Source organism: Chionomys nivalis, chromosome 8, assembly GCF_950005125.1.
Source record: "Chionomys nivalis chromosome 8, mChiNiv1.1, whole genome shotgun sequence".
In the NCBI taxonomy this organism is placed as follows: domain Eukaryota; kingdom Metazoa; phylum Chordata; class Mammalia; order Rodentia; family Cricetidae; genus Chionomys; species Chionomys nivalis.
In genome coordinates, this window is record NC_080093.1 from 54,210,638 (window position 1) to 54,238,301 (window position 27,664).

Below are 27,664 nucleotides of genomic sequence, written 5' to 3' on the forward strand. Positions count from 1 at the left end.
CTTGTAGCCCAGGAAGCACTCTGAGCAACCACAGCAGGGGAACAGAGGACAAGGACAGCAGGAGTCACCTCACAGTGCCAAGTTCATTACAAGTCATGAAACAACAGGTCAGTCTCCCTGGATGGCAACCAACAGGACAGGCCACAGCTGGCCCAGGCCACCATTGGGCCACCCCCCTCACGGTTGCACCAGGCTGTAGAGAGTGAGTACTGGTGTTTCCCACAACTGCCCACATGAAATCTTCCCCACAATGTCATTATCCTTAAACAAATCCACACCCCACACACAAACAGAGGGCATAGCAAGCCATTCATGACTGGGCTCTTTAAAGGGACCACCCTGTTCTACATATGTGGCCATCCAGTTGGAAATGTGCCTCACATGGAGACAGGGACACACACTCCCACTCGCATACGCATGAGGGAACATGCACCACCGACAGAGCCAAGACCATGGGGGTGTGCATACACACTGCATGAGTTCACAAAGAGGTCTAGAGGTCACGCCCATGACTGACAAACAGGGCACATGCTGTCCAGACATCTTATGTGCACACACGCACCTGAAACAGCTCTGAAAATGTAAACTGAAGCCAAGTCATTCCTGGGACTGAGGGCATGGCTGCCAGCAGGCTGCTGGATAAGAGGACCCAAGGGAGCTAAGCGCCTCGCTAGTGGTGTCTTCCCAGAGGGCCTGCACCGCACATGTGAGAGCTGGCCCACAGCTGCCTTCTCTAGGGAGTCGGGCACATGCCAGGAGCTACTTGTAAAGGCAGAGCTGGACTGCAACCAGTGAGAGTTTAAGGTCATATATGGTTTGTTTGAGGCTAACCTGGGCTACATAAAACCCAGCCCCCTCCAAAAAAAAAGTGGGGGAGAAAGAAAAGAACGAAAACATCTCTACGAGTGGAAAGGTAATGGTCTAGATGGCAAGCTGGGAAGAAGCACGGGTGAGTGGGGAGGAAATGCAGGAAAGACCTGCAGCCATGCTCCTGCCTCCCCCTAAGGATCAGGAGGATGAGGCTCCAGGACAGCGGTCCTGAGTGCTGGACAGTCCCCATTGGAGGGCACCTAATTACTAGGAGCCTTTTCCTTCTTCCTGGGCCACCACAGACCTTCCAGTCCAGTTCATGAGTCCTCACTCTCAGGTGGCCTGTCCTTGTCAAATTCTTTTTCCTGAAGTTACCGAGACAGCAACTCAGGAATGGGCCATTTTATAGAGCTGTCTAGAACCTGTCCCCAACAGCCAGATCTGCAAGTCTCCTGGGACAATGAATAGACCTTTCCAGGATCCAACCAACAGTAGGTCACCTGAGTAGATCACTGTCCCAATGACAGAACCTGTGGGGCAGGCTGTGGTTCATGGTCCCCTTCCTCCTCCTGAATAGGCTGAAGGAAGAAGAGACTGGGAGGACTCCCGGAGCTAGTGGTACCTGACTTCTGGAACTAGTGGTAATTAGTCTTCTCCTTTTGAGTCTGGAGGCAGTCTGGCCCAGAGCAATCATTGCTGGAGCTCAGCTTCCTGCATGCTCACTAACTCAACTCTTACACTCGTGGATTAGATGTGCCCAAAGAAGCTAGTTGGCATACCCAGGGCCACACAGCTGATACCTGGTGGGCATGGAATGTGAGTACAGCTTGGTCTCTACAATGGTGTCACACTGTGTCACCCTTGTATCTCATGTTTCACTACTTCCTGAGGCTGTCTGCTTCCTCCAGGAGGATGGGTACCTGGGAAGCTCTATTCCTGAGACTTGCACAGGCACATCCTTGATGGCATGAGCTAACCCCCTGTGCACCCCGTAGGGGCATTTCACTTGTATTTCAATAAATAAAGCTTGCCTGAGGATCAGAAAATTAAAACAGCCACACTGGCCAGCCTTACAGACCAGGCAACAATAACACACACCTTTAATCCCAGTAGCCACATTAGTTGCCATAGAAACCAGGCGGTGCCTGCCTTTAATCCCAGTGGTGCACGCCTTTAATCCCAGAACTAGAGAGGATTATAAAATGAGAGGAGACAGCTCTCAGTCACAGTCTCATTCTGAGATTCCTAGAGGCAAGGTCGCCATTTAGGACTGAGGTCGAGGTAGGAGCCAGTGGCTGGCTGCTTTGCTTTCTGGATCTGAGTTTTTATTAAGCATGTTTCACACCACCATCACCACATCTGCTGAGTCTATGTAATACATCTTATAGGCACTGGCTACTGAACAGCAACCACAAGAAAATGGGCCTGCTTTGTAGACTCCTAGCCATCTGATAAAGACCCCTCCTTGGGAAGGGCTCACTAGAAAGGGTCCTGGCAGGCTCTCAGCCCTTACTGCATGATACTCATAGAACCTACATGGAGGAGGAAAAGGCTGAATGCTACAAGCCCTGACCCCTGCTCTGGCCTTCATATCTCCATCGTCAGAATATTCCTGAAGAATGACACCTCCCACAGACAGTTCCACAGGGCTTGCATGTGACCATCTAAGGAGACCTCCCCATCCCAAGGCCCCTCTGGCCTGGCTCTGCAGGATGCAGTCCAGCCTGGAAGGTTGGAACCTTCCAGAGCTTCCAGGTGAGGAAAGAAGCCCGGTCAGACTGGGTTTTTTTAAGGGACTGAAAGGCAGGGTGGGGATCAAGTCTGCTCACTTGAAGTTCTGTATTTATCCACTCGGGGTAAACAGAGCCCAGCAGCCGCCTGTTTTCAGAGACCCCAGGCACTAAACAGAGGAGCCCGTGTTTGCAGAAACAGCTTTTCCCTCCACTCAAACCATAGTACAAACAAATGCATTCTGTTCCAGAAGTAAAGGAAAGGCCTGAGGAGCTCCCCAAATGCTTCACGGCCACACTTGGACATTACACTGGGGGTTCTGGGACCTCACACCCATGTAGGTGTTTCCACCAGAAGAAGGGGACACAGTCCCATGGAGCAGGCACCTTTGTAGTCCAGCTGTGGGAATCCACGGTCTGGTAAGACAGGCAACCCCACAAAATACAACCTGGATAACTACATTCTGGACTTAACTGTGTCCCCCCCATGGCTCACCACCCCCGTCACACACACAGACTCTGGTTTTATTCCAAATTACAGCCTTCCTTCTGGTCCCCTGAGTGGATCCTAATCCAGTGATATGTGCCCATGTGAAACACAAAGGAACAACCCGGGATGCTCAGGCCACCAGAAACCAGACTTAATAATGAACCCTCCAAGAGCCAGCACAGCCCTGCCCATGCCTCAGTTTCAGACTCTGGTCTTCAGAACCATGGGATCTCGACAGAACAGGACATACTGAATCCACCTGTGGGCAGTGGACAGACTTTCCTGCCCCCATTCATCTGGTTTACTTGCTCAGTGAAGAAACACTGGCCAGCGGAGGACCCTCGGCTTCATCACAGCCTCTGCAGGCTAACAAGGTGAGAGCAATTCCCACCCCTGCAAGCATGCCTCTATGCCTAGTCCTACCCTCAGTATACCTTAGGGAAAGCTAGTCCAGTCCCCAGGGTCCAGCCAGCACCCTTTGTGATAGGGGCCAGGGCTTGAGGTACAGCAGATAATAGAGGGGCCTGACCTTCAGAAAATCCTCTCACCTGTGGGTGCTCACATGCCCCACCCCCCGCCACATTAATACAGATGAGGAGCCCAGGAGCAGGGCAGGGTGGGGACATACTCCCCTTGTGGAATGAAGGGAGACAAAGGAGATGACTGTTCATTGGCACAGGCTAAAGAACTCGGAGCCCGGCTGCCCCTGTCCTGTAGCACTCAAGTTCTGATTACCCTAGAGGTGCCAGGAACACAGCCTTGGGCTGTTCCCACCAGACAGCTGCAGAGACAGCCGCTGAATAAATGGGGGCTGTTGGCCCCCTAAGCTGGGTGCTGGGGGTCCTGGGCAGCCAAGGGCACAGGGCCTCATGGGAACAATGGCCAGGCCAGGGGTGCGCTGTGGCCGAGGCCTGGGTCGCAGCTGACAGAGTAGGCCGGAGCACCGGTGCCAAGCTGGGCACAAAGGGGCCGTGTTCCCGGCTGGCGGGCGGATGTTTGCACAGGTGTGGGAGTGGGGGCGCCTCTCTGCCGAGGGCTGGGGGGCCAGGGACCAGGGGGCTGGGAAGCAGCTCCTGCAGGAGGCTGGGAACACAGGCAGGGCAGCACCGAGGCTGGACACTGTTAAGGTTGGGCACCACTTATCAGCCACACTGTGGGTAGTCACCCACTCACTTCCTGCTGTGCCTCAGTCAGCACTGCCCATCTCTCACCAGAGAATTCTGGCTTCGAGTAGTCTGTCCCCCACCCCATGCAGGCCTAGCTACATCTCTGGGATGTTTCCCCCTGTCACAGGCAAGCTTCCTAACTGGGGCACTGAGCTCTCTCCTACCAATACTACTTCCTGTCATACCAGGGTATCTGGAGACATTGGCCCCCAAAAGGTAGACAGAGGTGAACCTAGGACCTGTCCCAACCTGGGAGTTTGCCAGCATGTCCTTACCTTCTCTAAGTTGTTTAGAATGCTGGAAACTTCCACAAAGCAGACTGACTTGGCCGATGTCAAGAGTTCCTGCTATATGCCCTGCTTCCTGGGGGCACGTGAGAACTGTGGGAACATGTGTTTGCCCCAGATTCCTGTCCCCACCTTAATCTAGAGTCTCTGAGAGTGAACAGGCCTCAGAGATTGTTCATTCCTGGTCAGGGTATTTGGGGGCACTGAAACCAGGGCCCAATTCGGCCATCACCACCTTGCATGGCTGTTTGCCCTACACCAGGTTCCCAGAGCTTGTGCTGTCCCTTTCTATAGGTTGCCACAATCCAGCCAACCTTTCCAGTAGCCTAGTGAGCTCCAAGTCCAACAGACTGAGAATGCTGGGTGGGATGGTGTTGGCTCTGGTATCTTCACACTCCCCTAGGGGTGCCAGCCCTGGTAGTTCCTCCAGGCATGATGGTGCCTCTGTACAACCTATTGCCCTCAGAGTTGAGGGGTGCGATAGAGTCGGGGGTAGCCCACAACTGCCCTGAACTATGTGCTCCTGTTAGATATTTGTGTTCCCTGTGCATAGGGGTCCTTGATGTCTAATGCCTGGACAAAGCCTGCTTTCAGAGAAGGACCTACAGACCATGCAGCAGCCATCAACTTCTGGAGGACACTGGCAGTTAGAAAGTCCCCTAAATTGCCTCAGTCAGAGGCTTTTAGGCCATGAGCAATGGTTCCAAGGTCATAGACCAGTACTCCAAGAGTGTGCCTGGATTTCTTCAACACCGTCTTCACCAGAACCTCTCCCTCCACTGCCTGCTAGCCGACTCCTGGGGAGTCATATGTCCCCATCCATCCCCTCCCTCCCTCCCTCCCTCCCTCCCTCCCTCCCTCCCTCCCTCCCTCCCTCCCTCCCTCTCTCTCTCTCACACACACACACATGCCTGCACACAACATCACCACCCCTTGGGACATTCAGCCCTAGCATAAGAGGACATCTGTCACACACCAGGCTCCATACATACTGACAACTCAGCTGGTTTGGAGTCACCCTAACCCAGGAGGCTCATGACCATCTTCATAACCTTAGGGCCTGGTTGGCCCTCACACTGTTGCTGCCTGGGGCAGTGAAGGACCATGTAGACCTCACATCCACAGAAACTCTGCTTCTTTCTCCCAGGCCCCAAGGACCGTGAAGCCATGTCACGGCTTGATTCCTGGCACAGGTGTGCTCTCTGGGTCAGCACAGAGACCAAAGACATGCAAAGTGTGCATTTGACCCCTCCCTTCACTCTGAGCCCATGAACCCTCCAGGACAAAGATCACCACAAGGTTGAGGTACCAAGCTCCATGTGTCCCATCAGCTTTCCCTTCCAAAACAGAAGTTGAAAGATAGCAGTGTTCAAATTTCAAAGCGGGGACTAGGGAACGCTTACTCTGGTACAGAGGGACCCATACTGTAGGCTTCAAGAGCAAATTTTGCGGTTGAAAAGTTTTTAATGTTGGGGGGTTAGTAACCTCAGTGCAGGAGGCGAAACAATTGAGCAAGTAGAGTCCAATATCCCTAACCCTGCTGCCCAAGTCCATGTGTCCCCTCCCTGAGATACCCCAACTAAAGATTCCAACTTACCACCCCCCACCACAGAGCATCTGCGTAGCTGCCAAACTCGATGCGGCCGGACTCGTTCACGGCATCTTTCTCAGCCAGGTAGACAAAGTAGGAGGAGAAGATAAGACCCAGAAAGCCAATGTACAGGGTGGTGATCAGCTCCTGGGGACAAATAACACAGCAGCCATGCTCATATACCCTGTGGTCCAGAGCTCCATGGGTGTGGTGAGAGAAGTGCCTTGGTAGAAAGTTCCAGCATTTGCTAGATTCTACTATGCTGGCTATAGGGTGGTCTACATGCAGAAGTCACCTTCCAGAGCAACCCAGTTTTCACAGTTCTTGAAGGTGATAAATAATGCTACTTGGCAGTGAGGCAGTCTCAGCTATCATGCTGAACCAGCCACTGGGTTACCAGATTCCTCTGTTCTCATGGCAGGACAGTACTTAAGAGTCATGTGTCCCAGAAGCCTCTCTGAGAAAGAGTTCCCATTGGACAGTATCTGAGACCCTCGCCACTGCACCATTCTTGATTTCCGAGCTTCCTAAATCTGTTCTCCATCGTACTTTTGTCCCAAGTCTGAGGGAGGTGGCATCAGCTCTGCACCATGGGTTCAGTCTGCGAGGGAGGGCTCTAGGGGTTCTGGACCCTGTCCTCAGACCCACATGCCTTGGTATCTGCTTAGCTCTGGGTCACTCAGTTAGGTCCCGGCACTAAGATACCACCAACCCCATATCCCAGCCTTGTGAATCTCCAGCCCTCCTGCTGTAGGCTGACTAGCTTCTGTCCTGCCCACACCAGGCTCTCTCACCTGACGGTGAATGAAGACCACAGAGCCCAGAAGCCTCCAGGTACCCCCCTGGCGATCAACGTGCAGCATCCGCAGGATCTGAAGGAAGCGGATGCCCCTAAGAAGCAGGGAGAGAGGGCCTGAGAGGGTCATGGTGGTCACAAGCATTTGCCTCCTATGTTCCTGTCCCCACCAAGTGCCAATAGGTAGAGGAGACACACACATGTCACCCTGTACTGGGCCATCTTGCTTCCCACAGGTGCCTGTGAACCCTGACTCTAGCAGTCCTTCCAGATGGCCTTCTTGGGGGAGGCCCAAGTCACCCACATTGCAACCACCGAGTCGGCCTATCACCTAAGTCCTAGGAGCTTGGAAGTGCTGGGGTCAGGCTTTGAACCCAGGGTTGCCTACTGTCTCAATACTATGAACTATGGTCACCCTGCCCCTTCTCAACCCACCATGAAAGAGCCAGGTAGAGGGAGGGAGAGACTACTGCTTACGAGGAGGGAGCCCTGTGGTGGGTCCTGTCTCACAGGGAGAAATGGAAGAACCAACATACCTGATAGCCGATGTCGCAAACACTTGTCCTTTGGAGCCCACACAGAGAACAACCATAGAGGCTACAACCACGATGAGGTCTGTGGGAGGGGCAGCTGGTTATTACTTCTGGCACCCAGGGATTTGGGGACATTGGGTCACCACCTGGCCCCAGGTGATGTGACACTCAAGCAAGATGAGACCCAACTATTCAGGGCACATGAACAATCTAGGTGGGGACCCATGCATGTGTCTTTACCTAAGTCAGAGTAGACAGAGCCTAAAGCTTGTCAAGCCATGCTGGACAAGGAGAGTCACATGAAGCTGGGGCTCTAGGGCTGGGGGAGCCGAGCACACTTCTTGCTGGCCACAGGGCCTGTCTTGCTGTAGGGAGAACAATGCGTGGGGGAGTGTCTCAGCCCATGGGGACTCTCTGGGAAGGACTGTAATGGGGGCTGTCCTTCTGGCTGCAGGGGCGTGGTGTGGAATGTCTGTAGGGTAGGCAGGACTCACCAATGATGGAAATAGGCTTCCGGGCAAAGCGCAGCCTGCCCCAGATGCCCACGTACTTGCTGCGGCAGCCTGCAGACCAGAGGCGGACCACATACTCTGTCCCAAAGAACACCACAAGGACGATCTCCTGAGAAAGACAGCAGTAAGCTTGTCAGAGGCTACAACCACTCAGGCTGGACCACCTACACCAGCATATCATGCCCAAGAGCCTCTGCTGAAGGATACCCAAGACTAGCAGGCTCAGTATCCAAATGTAGTAACAGGTGGTGTCTATGAGAGGCACCCGCCTGGAAAGCCAACACACTGAGTCCAGGAACCCCAGTAGTGGACACGGGTCAGCTACCTCTGTCTAAGGAAGACTCCACACCAGAGTTGGGGCATAATGACCGAGTGTCACAGTACAGGGTTGACATCCGTGTTGTCCAGCTTCATGAGATCCACGGAGCTCAAGCCCTGCACCTGAAGGAGGGTTCAAGTATATGTGTCTTTGGGGGACTGTCCCCCTTTCATCTCATAACTCTGCCTCATGCTAGAGACACCATATCCACCATCTGATTCTTTTTTTAAAAGCCTTCCTATACTTATTATTATTATTATTAATTATTATTATTACACCATCTGTTTCTTGACTGAGATCTGGGTGCAAGAATCCTCCCAACCCATCCAGAGATAGCAGGACGAATAAAACAAAGGACACGGGCAGCTTCAGCTGTAAAACAGCTCCCCTTGGCCACTTCACATAGTCCAGGCCTCTCCCAGTGTATCCACATAGGCAGAAGGCTCTGAAAGCTAGAGGAATCCAGGCTATAACCCAGGTTACAGGGTAGAAGGACAGATGGACAGAAAGCTGAATGGGTAGATGAGGAGATGGGTGAGTGCAGAGACAGATAGATACATGAGTGGATGGATGGATGGGTGAATGGAGGAGTGGATGGATCAGTGAGTAGGGGTGGGTGGATGGGGGAGGAATAAGTGGGTAGGCGGATGGTTGGTTGAACAGGTGAACAGAAAGGCAGACCGACAGCAGACAAATGCAGGTCAGTGGTGTGAGAACCAAGTTCAAACACAAAGGGGGGCCATTAGCTCTCTCAGTTAAGTCAACAGCTAGACAGAGGTTTCCTGGCACTTAAGGCAGCCTCTGACTATGATTTAGAATCTACCTAGCAGCAGTCTTGAGGCCTGCTCAGTCTATCACAGCACTGGGTGGGAGCTGCTGGGCTGCTTCCTGCTCACACAGCCTTAACACAAACTGAAGGAATAGTCACTGCAGGCCTGACTATCACCATGAGAGAGGTCAAGGCGAGGCTCATAGGGCCTTGCTTTTGATTGGCACATAGCCTTTGCTTCTCCATCCTTCACTATCTGTCTCTTCGATGAAACACCCAAAGGCCTGCCACATGCACAGTACTGGAGGGTGAGGCAGTGACTGACTTGCCATGGGACAGCGGTGGCAGGAGGTCTGGTCTGGGGTACCCATATTCTGCTGCCAGTCTGGGTTTCTTCCCAGCTCCTGCCACAGGGCCATTGTCATAGGGACTGGCTGTCCTGACTGAGAATACTCTTCCTGCTTGCTCTATCCCTGAGTAGCTCAGGTCTGGCCCTCATCCCTGCTATGGCATGGATGTGAATAGCCCATTGCAAATGGGTGATTGGAGGATTTGATGCAAATACACATTTCATGTGAATTAGAGCCTGCTTTGGCCCTCAAGGTCTTGACCCTGTTCCAAACCTGTGCCCCAGCTCCCAGTCAGCCTTCATTGGTAAGAGGCCCTTGGGGAAGGCCTGGGGTGAGGAGGTGAAACCACTCCCACATATGTTAGGGAACTGTGCAAAGCCACAAACCCACGAAGCCACAAAGTATTGTGCTGTTCAGGCCTGCTTCCAGCTGGCTCCCTGCCTGCCTCCCTCAGGAGCCTGGCCCTGGAGGGGACTTCCTCCTTGACGGGTAACATTGACTGGCTCTGCCCCCACCAGTCCCCTGCCAGAGAATCCGTCATGAGTGGGGGCTGAATGCTGCCCACCACACACAAATGCTCTTAATTAAGACAAAATAGTATACCACCTGGCTTGTGTTTCAGGCAAGAGCAAGACTTGATGGTAGGCATGAGCTTGGGAGAGAGTCATACCTCCTTCCTTGTGAGAAGAGCATTTGACCCATGAAGTGGATTCATTGAGGAAGGGGGTCTGTGTGATGGCTAAGGGTGGGAGAGCAAGAGGGTGTTGGCAATGATGGGTCCTCTTTGACTGAGCATACCAGGGAGGAGCCATAGTCTCATTCACTCCAGTCAGTGTTCACTATTAGCCTGTGAAATGAATGAATGAATGAATGAATGAATGGACGAACAAATCTGTGAAGAGCTGGGTTGTAGGATGTTGATTTATCTTTGTTTCTTGAGAGTCTGGGCCTGTAGGATTGTTGCCCAAAGTACTGTGTATGTCTTTGACCAACATGAAAAGCCTGCTCCCAGTCCCCACCGCAGAATATGACTTCATGGGGGACAGCATGCCTGACCATGCACAGTCCCAGTAGGTAGTTACAGAGCTAGCTCAGACAGCAGGCCTCTGTCCCAACTTCATGGGCTATCCATCACCCAGCTGGCTGGTAATCTAGTGGGGTTTTCTCATTTAGATGTTTGTCATTACTTAAATACCTTCTTAGCAATGGCTTCTGTTGACTACAGGTGCCCCCTGACCTAATACTTGGAGGAAAATCCATTTTGGGATTGGCCGTGTGAAACGACAGGACTTCTTACACAAATCTCCAAATCCTGTTCAACATGTGGACACAGTGTGAAGTCTGGCTTCAGAGAGCTCGGGCCCCGTCATCCCCTGAAAATATCTGGCTAGTTATGTCCAGAGCAGGCAGGGCTGAGTTAATTAGAAGGGCTCAGTGGCTGCTGGGAAGGGGCCGAGGAAAACAGCCCTGTCCGGGGTGGGATACAGCCATATTCAGTGTTTGCAGAGATAAAATGGTCTCCATCACCATTAGCTTTGCATGTATCCTGGAGCTAGGAGGGGTGGCCCTCAGACCACAGGCCACACTGGGACTCCAGCAAGGGGTTGGCATTTGGCAGGAGGTGAGTCTATAGGAGATGCACCGTGGGTCAGTTTTGTAGCAGCATATCGTTTGTGTTTTGTTGTTTAATTAAGTAAAGCCTGCCTGAAGATCAGAGAGTAAAACAGCCCCACTGGCCAGCCTTACAGACCAGGCAGTGGTAACACAGACCTTCAATCCCAGTAACCACACTAGTTGCCATAGAAACCGGGCGGCGCATGCCTTTAATCCCAGTGGTGCACGCCTTTAATCCTAGCCCTAGAGAGGATTATAAAACGGGAGGAGACAGTTCTCAGACACAGTCTCATTCTGAGATTCCTGGAGGCAGGATTTTTGGACTGAGGTCAAAGTAAGAGCCAGTAGCTGGCTATTTTGCTTTATTGACCTTCAGGTTGAACCCCAATATCTGTTTCTGAGGTTTTATTAATCGTACTTCATAGTTTGACTCAGGCAACAACACCCTAGTCCACAGGAGGGTTAGGAGAGGCTAGCTCGGCCTCCTTAGAATAGACCCCAGAGTTGATGCCAACTGTTCTCCCAGCATGGTCACCCCCTGCCATGGGAGTCAGGCCCAAGGCTCGCCGGTCCTGTATAAGTAATCTAAGTACAGTCTCAGTGTTGAACGAGAGGCCTCAAATGTCTCTACAGAACACAGAAATACCTGCTAGTCCTGCATGCCCATTCCACTCTCCACCTGATGCCAAAGGCTACGGGCGACTACCCAAAGGATCTCATGGTCTCGTGCACCCCAAGGTCCTTCCTAGATTCCAGGCACATCACATCTTCCGAGTTCTCCATGTCTTCAGAGGCTTGATATGTGGGGTGTACTCCCTTACCCAATCTTCCAACCACCTGCCGTGTTTAGGCCATTCCAGCACCCCTGAGCCTTGGAAGAGGCAACTAAGAAGCCAGTATGCTCCCCGCCAAAAAAAGCACCAACCCAAGGCACTCAGCATTGTCCAACCCCCTAAAGGGCCTCCCAGAGGAATCCACATACTGCCAGAACCAAGGACTCAAGGCCCGGGGACATTGATGGAGTGTGGCCCTGAGCTCTGTCCCAAAGATATAAAAGAAAGGGCTGTCCTTGGGCCAACTAGCTTGGTCTGAGACAAAAGGCAAGAGAACACAGCAGCCCCTCCCACCCTGACCACTGCTCCTTGCACTAGAGCTGGACTGGCTTCGTAGCTGAGACTCCTATGTCAGGGACAAGCAGCAAGCACAGAGCCTGCAGCTTTTCCTGGATTCACCAAGGCAGGACTACTGTGCCTCTTACCACATACAGGGAAGAAAGCTCATGAGAACAGGAGGAACACACAGACTCAGGCCACGGCAGGGATCTCACATGGGTCTCAGGGAGCGGACTCTGGCGAGTGAGGCTATTTGCCTCTCAGAGGAATTATTGCTGACACATGAGCAGGACTGAGAATACGTGAGGACAGATGAGGTCTGGGAAGTGTCTGAGAGTAGGGATAGTTTATACACGTCAGGGTTTTGTGGGATCAGAGAAAGAAACCAAGGTGTAACAAAAAAGGCTTAGGATGGAGAGTGGCCTAGAGATATAAGAGTCAGTTACCTGGTCTGTGACAGGAAGTGTCCAGAGTAAGAACAGAAGGTGAGCCCAGGCCATGTATGGGTCCCAGCACCCCTATCCTGGTGGTCATCTGTTCACAGCAGGAGAGTTAAAGGTTATGCGTGTGAGTCTGGGCTGGATGGAGGTATGAAGAGCCCTGAGGAGATAAGGAACCCTGCTAACATACTGGCCCCTGTCTCCTCTAGACCCTCGAGGAGTTAGAGAGGGATGTCAGGGCCAGAGCCTTATTGTTGGCTCCCTGTCCAGAGCTCTGTCAAAGAAATGAGAGGGGTGGCCTAGTGGTGTACGAATGCCAGTGCCAACAAAAGAGGTTTGGACAGGCTCTGAAATCAACAGTCCCTAGAGTGTGCCCCTGGCAGCACCCTGCTCCTTTGCCCATGCACGGGTTCCAATCCACATGATATGCCATCTGCCGCGACCAGGAAGCAGGCCCTAGCCATAGTCTGCTTATTTCCGGTACAGCGAGTGTTAAAAAGTATATCTCAAAGGAGTGATCCACATACATTAAAATTGTTTTTAAAAACAAAGCGTCTAGAGCTGAGGCTCAGTTGACAGGTGTGCTTGCCTAGCATGCCCGAGGCCCCAGGTTCCGTCCCCAGCACTGTGTAAAGCAGATGTGGTGCTGTACACCTGGACTCCTAGCTCCAGGGGCAGAGAGGCAGGAAGATCAGAAGTTCAGGGTCATTCCTGGTTATGCACAAATTTGAAGCCAGCCTAGTTAAATGAGACCCTGTCTTAAAACAAAGAAACAAAACAAAACAAGAAATTACAAAGATAAGACAGAGAAGCCGAATAGGCAGTTATTTGGGAAAAACATACAAATGAGAAAGACATCCCACAGCCTATGTCACTAACTGTGGGAACATAGATACAAACAGACACTGTTGTGTCCCTCCAGCCTATCACAATGGCTATTAGCAAAACACAGGCAACGACAACAGTGGGAGAGGAGGTGGAGAGGCGGGGCTACCACACATGACTGCCTGAGGGAGACACAAGACCCAAGGTACGGGGGGCATGGTTCATTGGCTCCCCAAGTCATGAAGCATGGAGTTACCACCCACTCAATTCTGCTCTAAACAAGGCTCTGTCTTAAAAAGAGAAACATAAAAGGAGTAGTAGTTCAGAAAAAAATACAATTGCTGAGCTACGCAGAGCATAGTTGTTAGAGCACTTGCCCGGCACGCATGAAGCCCTGGGTTCAATCCCCAGCATCACACAGAAACGCATCAATAAGAAAAAATAAAGAGCTGTCATAGAGCTCAGCAATTCTACTCTGGGGGCTACGCTCAAAAGATGGACCAAACTTTGAGGACCTCTCTGTCCGCTGTGTTTTCTCTGGCAAGGCACACAGTGGCCAAAGGCAATGTCCACCAAGAGGCTGGATAAAACAGGCTCCAGACACAGCAGGGCGCATAATATTTCTCCAGATGGAAGTGTGCTCCAACACAAGGCACGGACCTCCTGCTGAGACACAATCCTGAAAGATCCTACTCCTAGTACAACTGTAGGTCCTTGAGTTGCCAAAGCCATGGGGACACAAATCAGGATGAGGTGGCAGGACCTGAGGAGTCAGTGTTTAAAAAAGACCAGAATCCATCTGTGAAGAAGAAAGGTTCTCGAGGTAGACAGCGGGGATGGCTGCACAAAACTGTGAATGAGCTTCATGCCACTAAGCTGGACAGTCGAACGTGGCCAAGATGAGTGAGCTTATGGCATGCATGTTTTAGGAAGGGAGCGGTGGCAAGATGGCTCAGGAAATAACGACGCTTGCTGCCATTAAGCCTGTTAACTCGAGTTTGATTGCCAGACCCACATGATGGAAGAAAACAGATTCCTGCAAGTTATCTGACCACTACATGCAATCTTAGATACACACATGCACACATGTACATGCAAAATAAGGAAATAGATGTAATAAAACAAGAGACAGGATGAGAAGAGGGCATGGAGGAGGTTCACAGGCTCTACTGCCTGCAAAGTAACAAATGGACCCTTGCATGGCTTCCATTGTGAAGATAAGGGAGACAGCGGTGGAGCAAAGGCAGGAAGCAACCAAGGACTTAGGTCCTTTGTAATCTCATTTCGCTACTGCAATGATGGAACAGATTGATGTATGGGCTCAGTAGCACTCTTGGGTTCTGTATGCTGCTAGGGACACCCACGCACAGACACACTGCCTCTGAAAACCTCACAGTGGGAATGAAGTTTTCTCATGTGACAGACGGACACTATTCCCCCAAACTAGACCCATGTGAGCTGCAAGAGATGGAGAAGACAAAAGCTCGGCATGACAGAATTTCTGACAGGCCTAAAAACACATGTCACACATGAACACTCCCTACACGTGCACATCAGGTGCTTGGGGGCAACCATAGCCTAGCAGCGACCTGCCCACCCAGGAGCCTGCAGGGCTGAGAGTAAAGGAGGTGCTTTACCAGGGTGAAGCTGGAACAGGGGAAAGGCCGGCACAAGGTTCACAGCCTCCTGGCTCATCACTGAAGGTTGCGGGCAACTTATCCATTGCTTCATTTTATCAGCTGGTAAATCCCATTTCTGGGAGGGTGGGGGTCCAGTTTACCACAGTCACTCACCTATGGGCCACAGCAAAGTCAGGACATGGCAGACTGGCTCAGCCCAGCTGCCTTGAACCCTCAGATAACTCTCTTTTTGCTTAACAATCAAGGGAGCTCAAAGATGCTTATCATGAGTATTTGGTGTCTCTGATGTTACTGTTTTATTATCTTTTTAATGAAAGAATAAATTGAAAGCCCACTGGAAGATTAACTACTGCTAATGAAGTGTTGGCCGGCATGGGTAGGGGCCCTGGCAAGAGGGCCCGGCAAAGTCAGGTCACAGGGCCAAAGGCCCAGCCGGTCTCCCTGAGGCCCTTCAGACCCTGGACAGGGCAGTGAGTATTAGGTACCTCTAGGCCCCACTTAGGCCACCAACCGGCATAGGGGTGATATGGGAATCTATGGCTAGGGTTCTGCCATCCTCTCATAGCTAGGAAATCTGTAAAGTGGCTGTTTCCTGAGCCAGGGGGCTTCTTGTGGGAGGACAGTGCTGTCTCAGCACAAAGTCAGCCAGCAGACTTTGGGGCCAGCTGTTCTGACTCTACATGGGCCCCAATAAGCCATAGAGAGGGCCAGCCTTGCATTCTCGGGAGGGGCAGCTGACCGGAGGCTTGGTGCCGGCATGCAAGCTGCTCAAAGCGCCCTTTGTTCAGGTCCTGCCTGTGGCCAGCTGCTCCCAGCCACCGGCCTGTGCTGAGAGCCCTTGGGCCCCCCAGTGACATGTGCTGGGCACAGCTGGAGCCCTCAGGCCATGCTTACTGCCCACCCTGAGGAGCGTCAGTCCCCACAGGCCACCAGCTAGTCCCAGGTGACACAAAGCCTTCAGGGACTCTAGGGGGACATCAGGGTCCCATTGGCTGTAGACAGAACCAGGACCCTGTGGAGAAGTAGCCCTTTCTATAAGAGCCCACTTCTTTCCAAATATCCCAGGAGTCATGAGTACCTCAGTGGCCACAGCTGAGTTCCCTTGCTCACTGTGTGGTGGACTCCAATTAGTTGGCAGCTTTGCCAAGCCCCTCTGAACTGCAGCTCATGACTTTGGTTGGCTTACCTGAGCCCCTGGCTACCTAAGGTGGCCTGGAATGGTTCAGCTTGCTTAGACAGTAGGGGATGTAGGTCCTTTTGCACCATGGGACCGCTCCCAACAGTGACAATAAGCTAGTGGGGCCCTGGGGCACAGCACAACACAGCCAGGAAGCAGGCATTTCCTTAGGCCCGCCACCATGAAAGCTAGTGAGCTGTCACAGAGAGCTGGAGGCAGAAGACCTGGTCCTGGGAGTTGGCCGCAGAATCCCACACAGGCCTTCTGCAGTAGCCAGCTCCCAATGGCACCAGGCACAGATCAGCAGCTGCTATGTCCACGCCCATTAGGGGAGACCTGATTTGGGGGAAACTCTAGGAGACACAGAACTACTTTCCCCTGAGAACCAGCCCCAACTGCCAGCTGTCTGAGCAGCCATTCTCCACACTGGGCAGAAGAGGCTATGAGGCTTGCTCGGTCACCATGGGGATGGGCGTTCCCATCTACCCGTTAGCCAGGCCCTGAGAGGGCACAACAGCTGTTATCTGGCCCTCCCATCATGGACCCCACTTCAGTAGGTGGCACGAGGCCCAGGGTCCAGTGCTATCTGGGGAAGCTTGTATGGGACCAAAACCGCAGGGAGTGCCTTGACGACTGGCTGTTTCCCCTGGATCACATTCTCCGTCAAACCTTCCCCTCTGCGAACCCCTCAAGGGGTGTGGAGGTCCTCATCTCCCTTCTTTCTGGTCTAGTGTCCACGTTCTGCTTGAGGCTCCGCCATCGAGGACCCTCCCTGTCATACTCAACCTTCCCTATATTATGTTCCAGGTATAATGGCCAACCCAGCAGGACCTTGAAATTCCAGTCTGAACAGTGACAGACTGTCTCCACAAACTTCCTAACAAGTCCCTCTGGGATAGTCAATGCTCTTAGGAAGCAATAAAAATGCAATCCCTTTGCCCAGGAAGTACCTCTTGAGTACACTGTCCCAGGGCTCAGGAACTTCTGCTCCAGCCAGATCCTGCAAGCCCTACTAATAACCTACGGAGACAAGGTCCAAACAGGAGGCAGATGGGGCAGTGTAGGGATAAGGCCAGGGGCCCCAACAGTGGGCTAGCCCATGCTTGCACCGCCCATTATTATCAGGGAAAATCCTCCTCGGATTGGAGGCTTCCATACCTCAACCTTGGAATAAAGGCTGCCCACCCACGGTGGGGAGGAGAGTGGGCCCTGTGGTCATTTTAATTTTACGTGTGCTGCCGGTGTGGTGCTGTGTGTACTGACTAGAGTTACATGCGGTTCAGGTGGTTTAATGCGCTGCTTCCAGTCCTGGGACCCAGCTTGCTACAGGCCCGCAAGGTGGGGGTGTTCATGCCCCGCCCACTCCCTTCCTCCCTGCTTGGGTGTTCTAGAGGTCAGGAGGCGAACATGGGGGTTCAGTGGCCTCCTGACGCCTGGTGGGGGGCAGGGTAGATGGCGCCAGAATATGCACGCAAACCAGCCCAGGAAATCCCTGCCCAGAACTGCCTCATCAGCAGATTCAAACCAAGCAAATTCATGCCATCCCCCAGACGCCTCCAGGGTACTTGTGAGCCAGTCTCTCCCCCACCCCCACAGTAGAGAGGAGGCAGCCTGGGTGCTCTGGAAGTGTGTGTCTGCATAGGACAGGAGGCAATGATTTTTCTTTAATGAATTTCAAACTATGTGGGGTTGCAAACACCAGCAATGGAGAAAGGTGATGACAGGCAGACTTGAAAATGAAGTATCTGCCACTCCGGGGAAAGGGGGCAGTCTGAGCCTTGCTGGGGGCAGGATGAACAGTGTCTTTCCATCAAGAGAGGTCAGCTCCACATAGCTGTCCACAGCTGCCCTGTCTTCCCTCACTGAGCCGAGTTTCTCTGGATATTTAGGAGAGTGCCCCTCTATCCCTGCTGATACAATGTTTCCCCTTTCAACATTTTAACCATTTGTTTTTATGTTTCTAGTTTTATTCATTCCTTTTTTCTTTCTTTCCTTCCTTCCTTTCGTTTTTTTTTTTTTGTTGTTGTTGTTGTTTTTTTGCTGCTGCTGCTGCTGCTGTTGAAAAAGGGTCTCGTGGAGCCTGGGCTGGCCTCAAACTCTATGTAGCCAAGGATAACTTGGATCTTCCCGTACTTCTCTCCTACCTTCATGTCCCCAGTGCCAGGATCACAGGTGAGCAGCACCATACAGACTGGAGATTGAGCCCAGGTCTTCCTGCATGCTGGGCAAGTGCTCTTTCAACTGAGCTAAGTCCCCAGCCCTTGCAAATGAGTTTGGATTAGAGAATGCGAACAATTATCTCCGTAGTGTAAGATGTGTTCTTTTAATAAATCTTCCATGGATGCAAAGAGACTACCCATTATTGGACTCCAAACCTCACAGAGACAGCTTGAAAACCTGGTCCCCACATTCCTTGCCACTCTGGCCCCCAGAATCTGGGCTTTAAGATCGAGAGCAAAGGCTGGTATATTCTCCTGCATATCCTGTCTCTTGGCTCCTGTCTCCTGGAATGCTCACTTCTGCTTTTTTTTTTCACTACAGATCAAACCCAGACCCCTGCAGACACTAGGCAAGTGCTCTACCACTGCTCTTGTGGACTCCCACCACCTCTTCCCCCCTCCCCCCCCCCTGTTCTGGAATGTTCATTTCTAAAGTGGAGCCATGAGGAAGCCGCCACACAGCAGGGTAACAGCCTTGGAAGCAGATTTCCCCACAGGGCCGCCCCTGTGCTAAGCGGAGAGGTGCTAGCCCCAGAGCTGGGAAGCCTTCAGGCCAGGGAGCTGTGCTCTGGGGGCTGTCTGAGGTGCTGGATTTGTGGGGTTTGGTGGGGGCGGGTGCCTGGCTAGAGATAACAACAGCAATTATTTTATTTTTATTTTATTTATGGGTTTCTCCATAGCTTTTGGTTCCTGTCCTGGAACTAGCTCTTGTAGACCAGGCTGGCCTCGAACTCACAGAGATCCGCCTGCCTCTGCCTCCCAAGTGCTGGGATTAAAGGCGTGCACCACCACCGCCCGGCAACAGCAGTTATTTTAGATTCCTCTTAGATTCTGAACTTACTTGCCTGTGTTCTCTGATCTTGTATCTACTCAGCCTACTCTGAAAGAATTGCCTTACGATACCTGTGACAGTCAGGGCTAATTTTCAGCCTTACAAGATCTAGAACCACCATGGACACTGTCCTCTGCGCATGTCTGTGGGGCCTCTCTTGGTTATGCTCCTTGATGTGGAGAGAACTAGGTTGTCTGGGTGAGGAAAGTGAGCGGGACAACAGCAGGTAGATACTCACTGCTCTCCTCTTCTGACTGCAGACTTAGTGTGAGCAGATGTTTCAAGGTCTGGCTGCCTCGACTTCCCCACCCCAATGAACTGTAACCTGGACCTGTGAGGCAAGATAAACCCTTTCTCTGCTAAGTTCCTTGGTCAGGATATTTTATCATAACAACAAGAAAAAAATAATCCCCCCAGTCACCACAGTTATCCCTCTTTTCCACACTCCACATAATATATCTCAAGCATTCTACCATGTGACGTCTTCTTATTTATAATTAGGCTTCACCCACACTAGCCCAGGCTTCAGTGTTGACAACCTGCTGCCTGCCTCCTTCTCTGTTTTCTGTGTAGTTTCTTTGCATATTTTTTACTATCTCTCTCTCTCTCTTTTTTAAACTGTCTATTATGTTTGCTTTACTAAATGTATTGGATCTATCTGTTTAAAATATAAAAAATCAGACTGGGGCTATATAATCACCGGCAATGTCACTTCCTCAGCACAGAGCCTGGAGCTACAGCCCCAGCACAAGATTAATTCAGTATGAACAAATAAAACCCCATCTGACAGCCGGCTGCCTTTCGGACATTTTGGACATCTCCTTTTAGAAGATGAATTTAGGACATTAACATTTAGTATAAAGTTGAATGTATCTGATTTGATTCTTTCATCCTCATGTGTGCTATGGTTCCTTGCCTCTCCCTGCTTTCCGGGCAGCTGCTGAGTTGGTCAGCACCGCCCTTCCTGCTTATCTCACGGACCAGGACATTTTACTGTCCTCTTTCATTCTACCAGACCCTTAAAGACCCTTAAAGACAGAACTAAAATCAGCTCTTATCTAGCAACACTTCCCACAGCACTGCTTTCGTGAGACTTTTCCCTAGTGAGCCAGTGATTTGTGTATGGCTCTGTTTCTTCTGACCTCGAGCCGAGTCCTTAGAGCCAGGCATAGCCTAAAGCTTTTTGTCAAAGGCCAGGCAGTGGATGTTCAAGGCTCTGTGGACCACATGACCTCCTTCCTGAAGTGGAAGGGACAAGAGACAGTACATCCACAAGAATTCATGCTATGTGCTCATAAAATTTGATTTGTATAGACATACAGGCTGACTGTGGACCAAGTTCACAGACTTCCTGGTTCCTCATCCTCTGGTGGGAGAGCGTTATCAGGTAAATGGTATCAACACAAATTCCTGTCAACATCCCCTTGCCCAGGACTTCAGGGTGTTACCATATTTGGAAGCAGGGTCTTTGCAGATGTAATTTAAGATGAGGCAACAAAGGCATGGGGATGTGTTCTTCATCCAACATGACAAGGGAACTTTAAGATCCAGAAACAATGGTAGGGAGAAAGCCAAGTGGGTGTGAGGGTAGAGGTTGCTACAATGTTTCTATAAGCCACAGAACACCAAGGATTGCCAGCTTCCAGAGAATAGACTGAGAATGGGTTCTTCTCAAGGCTGGAAGGAACCTACTAGCTAATTCCTTATCTTTGATTTACATCCCAGAAAGAATAACCCCTAAGCAGCTACAAGCTGTCACCCAGACCAATCCAAGAGTTGAACCAGGACCCCGATAGATATCTACTCCTCTGTCAGGCCAGAAGAGCTCCCAGCAGACTGTCTTTCTCCTTGTGGGCATACGGAACCACTGCCTCCTCACACCACCAAGCAATGTGGGCTTTGAAGAATTAACCCAAGTCATGGGAAGCAGCAGCAAGGCCTCAGAGGTGTGCTGGCTTCTGTCTAGACAGCGGATGAATCCTAAACCCCTGAGAATACAGAGGGGCCTCTGCACATAGGAGCAGCCCCAGTAGCCCACCTTGAAATTTGCTTTTGTGGGGGCAGGGCCTAAGATTACCCATACTTGGAACTCCTAGACAGTTTTGCAATCATTTAAATCAGGCCTCAACCTTTGCCAAGAAAGTCATACCCATCTATTGTCCAGTTATATGAGGTTTTACTTAGACTCTCAACCCCACTAACAGTGGCTGTCAACCCCAGGGAGAAACCTCCCAAGATGGGTCCCTTGTTGGGACTGGGATGTATTTTCATATGCAGGGAGCCCAGACTTCTAAAGTCACTCCAATCAAGAATTTCCCCAGGACTAGAGTTTAGCGAAGCTAAGACCCTCAGGGTAAGCACCCTTCACCACAGCTGTAGACCTGGGCAAGCCTGCTGACCCACTGTCTGGACTCCGACTCCATCTATGGAGGCCTAGGGGCTACACCTAGCCAGACAGTTCTGAGACCTGCGGGGCAGGAGGATAAGTGGGTCACCTAATCACAGGCTGTACTATGCCTGTGTGAGCCTACACTGGGGGCATAGTGCTTGGAGCTGGCCGATTCGTTGTTCCACGACTCACTCACTGTGCGAATCTAGACATCTTAATGAGGGGAGACTTTAAACAGGATTTTTTTCTTTCTGTCAGAAATGTTTTAAGGGACTGAGGAAATTGTGCATGGATTTGCTGTTTTAGGAGGTGGTAAGTCAACAACTTCAGAGGGAGCCCTGCTACTTCAGAGCTTGTGTCTGCACAGTTCGTGGGAGACGTACAGGCGACTTGCCATGGGTTCTGAGTGCTCATCTCCTCTTCTCCTTGAGTTTCACCCCCTAGGGAAGAGACTGTTTCCTGCAGATCCCAGCATATGGCTGCTCTCTGCGCCTGTGTCCTGTGTCCTGTCAAGCAGGCTGGACAGGGGGCCCACAGACTGAATGGTCAGCAGCACAGAACAGAGATGGGAATGAAACAGCTCTGACGTCACAGTCAACCTGGAGTCCTCAGAACTCTGGGGTGAGCTTGCATACATACATATATACACACACATACACACACACATACACACACACACACACACACACCTCATCCCAAAGTCTAAGTTTAGGAATACCCAAAGTTGTGTGTGTTTTGTTTTATGAAGGTTTTGGGTTTTTTTTTTGTTTGTTTGTTTTGTTTTTTGTTTTGTTTTGTTTGAGACAGGGCTTCTCTGTGTAGCCCTAGATGTCCTGGAACTAGCTCTGTAAACCAGAACTGGCCTTGAACTCATAGAGATCCACCTGCTTCTGCCTCCTGAGTGCTGGGACTAAATACGTGTACCACCTATTGCCCGGCTCTTGTGTGTTGTTAAGACAGGATCTTATTATATAGCCGTGGCTACCCTCTCACTCAGTATACAGCCCAGGCTTGCTTGGAACATATGCCAATTTTCCTGCCTCAGCCACCCAAGACCTGTGTGCTACCACACCCAGCTCCAAGATGGTCTTGTCTTCAGATTCAGGTTTGAGGCTCCTGCTCCTTGGGGGGGAATGAATGCTTTGAAGAATGCAAATGGCCAAAATTTAGCCAAAGAGAAATTTGAAACTCGCGGGTCCTATGGTTACTGATTTATCTCAAAAAAAAAAAAATTCTTGCTAGAGAAAGTGCAGATGAGATGAACTCATGGGTCTGTACAACCTAGAAAGTAGAATACAAGACATTTTATACAGCCTCGGGCCAAAATGAAGGAGCATGGGTGTCTCCTGACTCAACCTCGGGTACCAAAGCAGAAGACATGGCAGGAAAACTAAGCCTTTTCCTATGTGAACACAGATGTGCAGACCAGAGCTCCGATGATCGAGTCCAACAGGATGCACGTTTAAAGGCACTGGAACGGAGATGGCTTTCTGTGACAAAAGGGGGGTTGTTTTGTTCTTTGCAGTATAATGGGTACAAAACAAAGTTTAAGAGAGGAAAAGGCAAAGCCATCTCAACAGGAAAGGCATTGAGGACCACCCAACAGTAACTGATACCGTCTCCTGGCCCAGGAAACTAGAAGAAAAAGAACATTCCCAAGTTACCATCGCCCCCTCCCAGGCATCAGACCCCACACTATCTGACCCGAGGGTGGCAGACCACGTGGCCCCTTTCTGCTCACTGCTGAACTTCCAGTTCAAGGTCTCCAGCTCGTGCCATGAGACAAACCAAGAAATAAAAGGAATGTGGACCAAAAAGGAAAAGTACAGATGATTTTATCTGGGATAACCAGACCTCTCCATAGAGAACCCTAAAGAACTCACAGCAAGCAAATAGAACAAGTGAGTTGACACCCTTCTCCTAGTCATAAGTAAGGTCAGCAAAGCCGCTGGAACAAGGTTAACATGGGAAACAATCACTGTCCTTCTGTATCCTAGCAACAAACAACCCCAAAAACAAAATGGGGAAAACAGCATCCTGTCAGGAGCTTCGGAACCCTGAGGGACGAAGAAGCAATCTAACAGACTGTGTCCTGCAGGCTGCATGGCACCGTGACCGGCACTGAAGATACTTAAACAGGTAGAGAGAGAAAACGCAGTGCAGTTCAGACACACGAGAAACCCACATTTCTCTACTCCCCTGTGCAATACCAGTCAAAATGCCAGGAGGGCCGGGTTTGGTTCTTGGCTTTGGATTGTTGTTAAAAGTTGACGACTAGATTCTCTTATTTTCCAGAGACTGTGAAGGGTCCAGCAAAGCATCGTACTTTGAAAATGAACCAAATTGGAGGATTAACAAGACCTGATTTCAAGGCTTAGTGTAGAAGTCGTGGCAATCAAGGTTTTGCTGGCAGAACAGTTTACAAAGTCCAGAAATCGGACCCAGTGCACGGCCAACTGACTTTCATCAAAGGTGCCAAAGTAATTTCATGAAAAAAATAGTCACAGGGACATGAGGGTAACCACATGCAAAGGAGACTTGGTCCTGATTCGTACCTGTCACCATGCATAAGATTAAAATTGGAAGGAATTACAAATCTAAACAAGAAACATGAAATGATAAAGTTTCTATAGAAAACAGGAGAAAAGGCTTTGTAACCTCGCATTAGGCAAATATTTCTTAGACAGGACACAAAAAAATGAGCCCTTCAGGAAAACGGGGGGAACACCCTGAAAATTAAAAACTGCTTTCTGAATGATACTGCTAAGAAGAATCAAAGATGAGCCCAGGGGAGGAGAGGCCTGATCAACACAGATCACGTGAAAGACGCCATGTCATGGATAGCATCCTTCTCGCTCAGCATGAAGGAGACATACAATTGTTTGAAAAATCACTGAAGACTTCCCTGCAGGAGAGTCACGCCATCAGATGCTAAGAAAATGTGAATTACTATGATGATTAGAGTGGTTAACATTTCAAAAGCAGACAATGCTTTTTTATTTATCTGCTTACTTTTAATGTGCATGAGTGTTTTGCCTGCATGTGAAAATGTACACAACAATCTTCTCGGCTGCCTAAGGAGGTCAGGAAAGAGCACTGGGTCCCTGTAACTGGAGTTAACAGATGTTCGTGAGCCACCAGTGGGTACTGGGAACAGAATCAGGGTCCTGTGCAAGAGCAGTCAGTGCTCTTAACCACTGAGCCATCTCCCCAGCCTTCACACAGACAAGCTGTTGGTGAGGACCCACAGCTACCGTGGTGGTGCCCAGGGTGGCGATAGCAAAGTCAGTGGCAGCCATCTTGCCAGAGGGCTTGGCAGTTTCTGAACATGCTGATCCCCCCACTCAGGGACTGGGGGTGGGGGAGTTACTGGAGAGCAACAGAGGCAAGAACAACGCCAGAGCATGTGTGCAGTGCTCATGGCTGCTTTCATCATAATAACCAAACCCCAGAGACGGCTCAGATGTCCATCAGCCTGTGGACGGGTAAACAAGCTGCAGTACATTTTATCCTTTCCAAATGAAAGAATCAACCAGAGCACAGACCAGAAGCAGACGGGCCTCAAGTGAGCCCTGCAAAGTGATGGGAGCCAGACGTGGGGCTTCGTGCTGCACAGTCTCATTCTCAGGGGGACAGGATAGTTCCCAGGTGCAGGTGCAGGAAAGGGCTGTGGTACAGGGCGTACAGAGCGTGTGAAGGAACTCAATTTGGCCTATGAATTTGCCAGAACTCACTGAACCGGACATCTCACATGGGAGAGAGTTTTGCAGCACATAAGTTAAGCCCAACAAAGCTAAATCTAAGGCAAGAAAACTGAAACACACACAAGAGAAGCCTATGAGATGGGTGGGTCACTGGTGACGTTTTAAAAAGTTGAAATAGGAGCCAGCAAGATGATTCGGTGGGGAGAGGTGTCTGCCACAAAAGCCTGGCACCCTGAATTTGATCCTTGAATTCCCTGCAAAGGTAGAAGGAGAAAACCAACTCTACAGAGTTTTCCTCTGGCCTCCACATTTCTCTCAAGGCATACGTGTTCATTTGCATGCACAGATAGGCATGCAGAATAATAATAAATAAGTAAAGTCTTTAAATGTTTATGAAATTTAAATACTAAAAAGAAAGATAAGCTAAGGTTTTGGAGACTTAAAAAGGAAACATCCCACATTAGGTTGGCTGTAGGCACTTATGCCACAGCTCCTGAGCACTGGGTCGGTTCTAGCCCCAGCATTGACCACCACCCCTCCTCTAACCTCCTCCCTCAGCCCCTGGGAGTCCAGCCCAGCTGTGATCCCCTCAGCATCTTTCCTGGGAGGGGACGACCAAGTGACTCTCACATCAGGCTCATCTTGTTGCTCTTAGCACTTGTCATAAACTCTCAAGGTCAGTTGGGGCTCTGTTATGCCCTGGGCCTGGCATCCAAGACATGGGTGCAGAAGACTGGAGAGGGTGAATATCACTGCATATCTGTTTATGTCTTGGTCCCTAACTGAGCATGTATCACTATGCAACCTGCCCAGCAGCCTTGGGGGCTCAGTTGTAAACACAGAGTTTTGGGTCTTCAGCCACAGGAGAGGGGGCCAACCAGGTGACAGCAAGAATGGACAACCCACAGCATGCAAGAACCACTACAGCCTATGTTATGCTTCCTCCCATGCTAAGGTCACCCTGGGCCAGAAAGTCTGCCCTCCAGGGAGACAGTGATGCCTATAGGACAAAGTCCAGAACCAGCGAGGGGACAGGGTGAAGCTGACCTCACTGTCAGCAGCTTGGGCTTTAGCCTGATACCTCTGTCCATTGGTATATCACATTTGGTTGACACCTGCTTTAACATTGCTGAAGGTGTCAGGAGCCATGCTCCTAATGACTCACTTCTAGGGTCTGTCCCCTGTCTCTCCCAGGTGTGCCTACTGCCTTCCCTAATGTCTGTGGCCCCACACCTCCCAGTCACCATGCCTAAGTTTCTACTTGGGAACACCAGGGTCCCCTTCCTACTACTCTGTGGAAGATACACTGGGTGTCAGGCTTCTGGCCCCACATGGCCCCACATGTCAGGGTACACATGGTCACATGGGTATATGGCACCACATGTAGTTGCTCACAGTTACTTCCCACAAGGCATCCTGAGGCCTATCGGGCCCTGGCAGCTGGAGTGCAGCAGGGCACACAGGGCCTCTTGTTTCTCCCCAGGTGCTGGGATAGAGGCCCACCCTCCTGGCAGCCACATGGCATGGTTACTGGAAGTATCCCTGGACTTCAGTCAGGTCCTTGGGACTGGTAGGCGCTTTGCCTCCATCCTGTTTCCATGACCCCCGAGGGTCATGTAGCATTTCAGTTTTTCAGATGGAAAGCCAGGGCCCCAAATTGCTCTCAAAGGCAGGCAAGAGTGGAAGAGGTGGCGGAAGAGCAGAGCCAGCCCAACAAAGGATGCCCCCAGGTGCCCAGTCCAGGTACACCTAGCCTGGAGACAGCACCTCAGTATCCAAGCAGTCTGCCTTCCCTGCAATCTGACCCCACTGGCTCATGGTACCCAACGAGATGCTGGAGCCTAATAATGACCACTGTAATGTGGAAGACCCAGGGCTGTAAGGTGGCCATGGCCGCTGGAAGCAGTCCTTCGTGGGGAAGGGCTCTGGCACCTAGCCTGCAGACAGCGCTAGACTAGGACACCTGGTTTTGTCCGGGCACCCAGTACCTGTCACCAAACACCCTTCAAAGTGCTGGTGTTTGAGTCAGAGCAGTCCACAGGAGTTGGGGTGTGGGCAGGGAACAGAGCCCCTTTGTTCCCTCCAAATGTACCCTTGCTTTGCCCCAAGTTGAGAGTGGCACCTCCACATAAGTTGGGCCAGCACACTCTCTCTCTCTCTCTCTCTCTCTCTCTCTCTCTCTCTCTCTCTGTACATGTGTGTACATGTGTGTATAATCCAAGTCAATCAGCCTAGGCCCAGAGCCCAGTATTCCCATGTGTATGTACATGCATGAGTACATGTACGTGCACACATGCATGTGTGTGTGCACACACACACGTACAACAAGCATGGTCAAGGAGTGATGGATAAGACTCAC

The 27,664-nt window shown here is 51.0% G+C and overlaps 1 protein-coding gene across 3 annotated transcripts in view; it reads right to left on the bottom strand.

The window, feature by feature from the left end:
* Positions 1–27,664, bottom strand: part of Kcnq1 (potassium voltage-gated channel subfamily Q member 1) — a 319,789-nt gene that overhangs the window by 231,629 nt on the left and 60,496 nt on the right. For all 3 annotated transcript variants that reach the window (XM_057778117.1, XM_057778116.1, XM_057778118.1), the window contains exons 3-6: positions 7,898–8,024; positions 7,407–7,485; positions 6,869–6,965; positions 6,081–6,221 (exon numbers count right to left, since the gene is read on the bottom strand). In XM_057778117.1, coding sequence (XP_057634100.1) covers positions 6,081–6,221; positions 6,869–6,965; positions 7,407–7,485; positions 7,898–8,024 — 444 coding nt within the window. The remainder of the gene's footprint in view (positions 1–6,080; positions 6,222–6,868; positions 6,966–7,406; positions 7,486–7,897; positions 8,025–27,664) is intronic.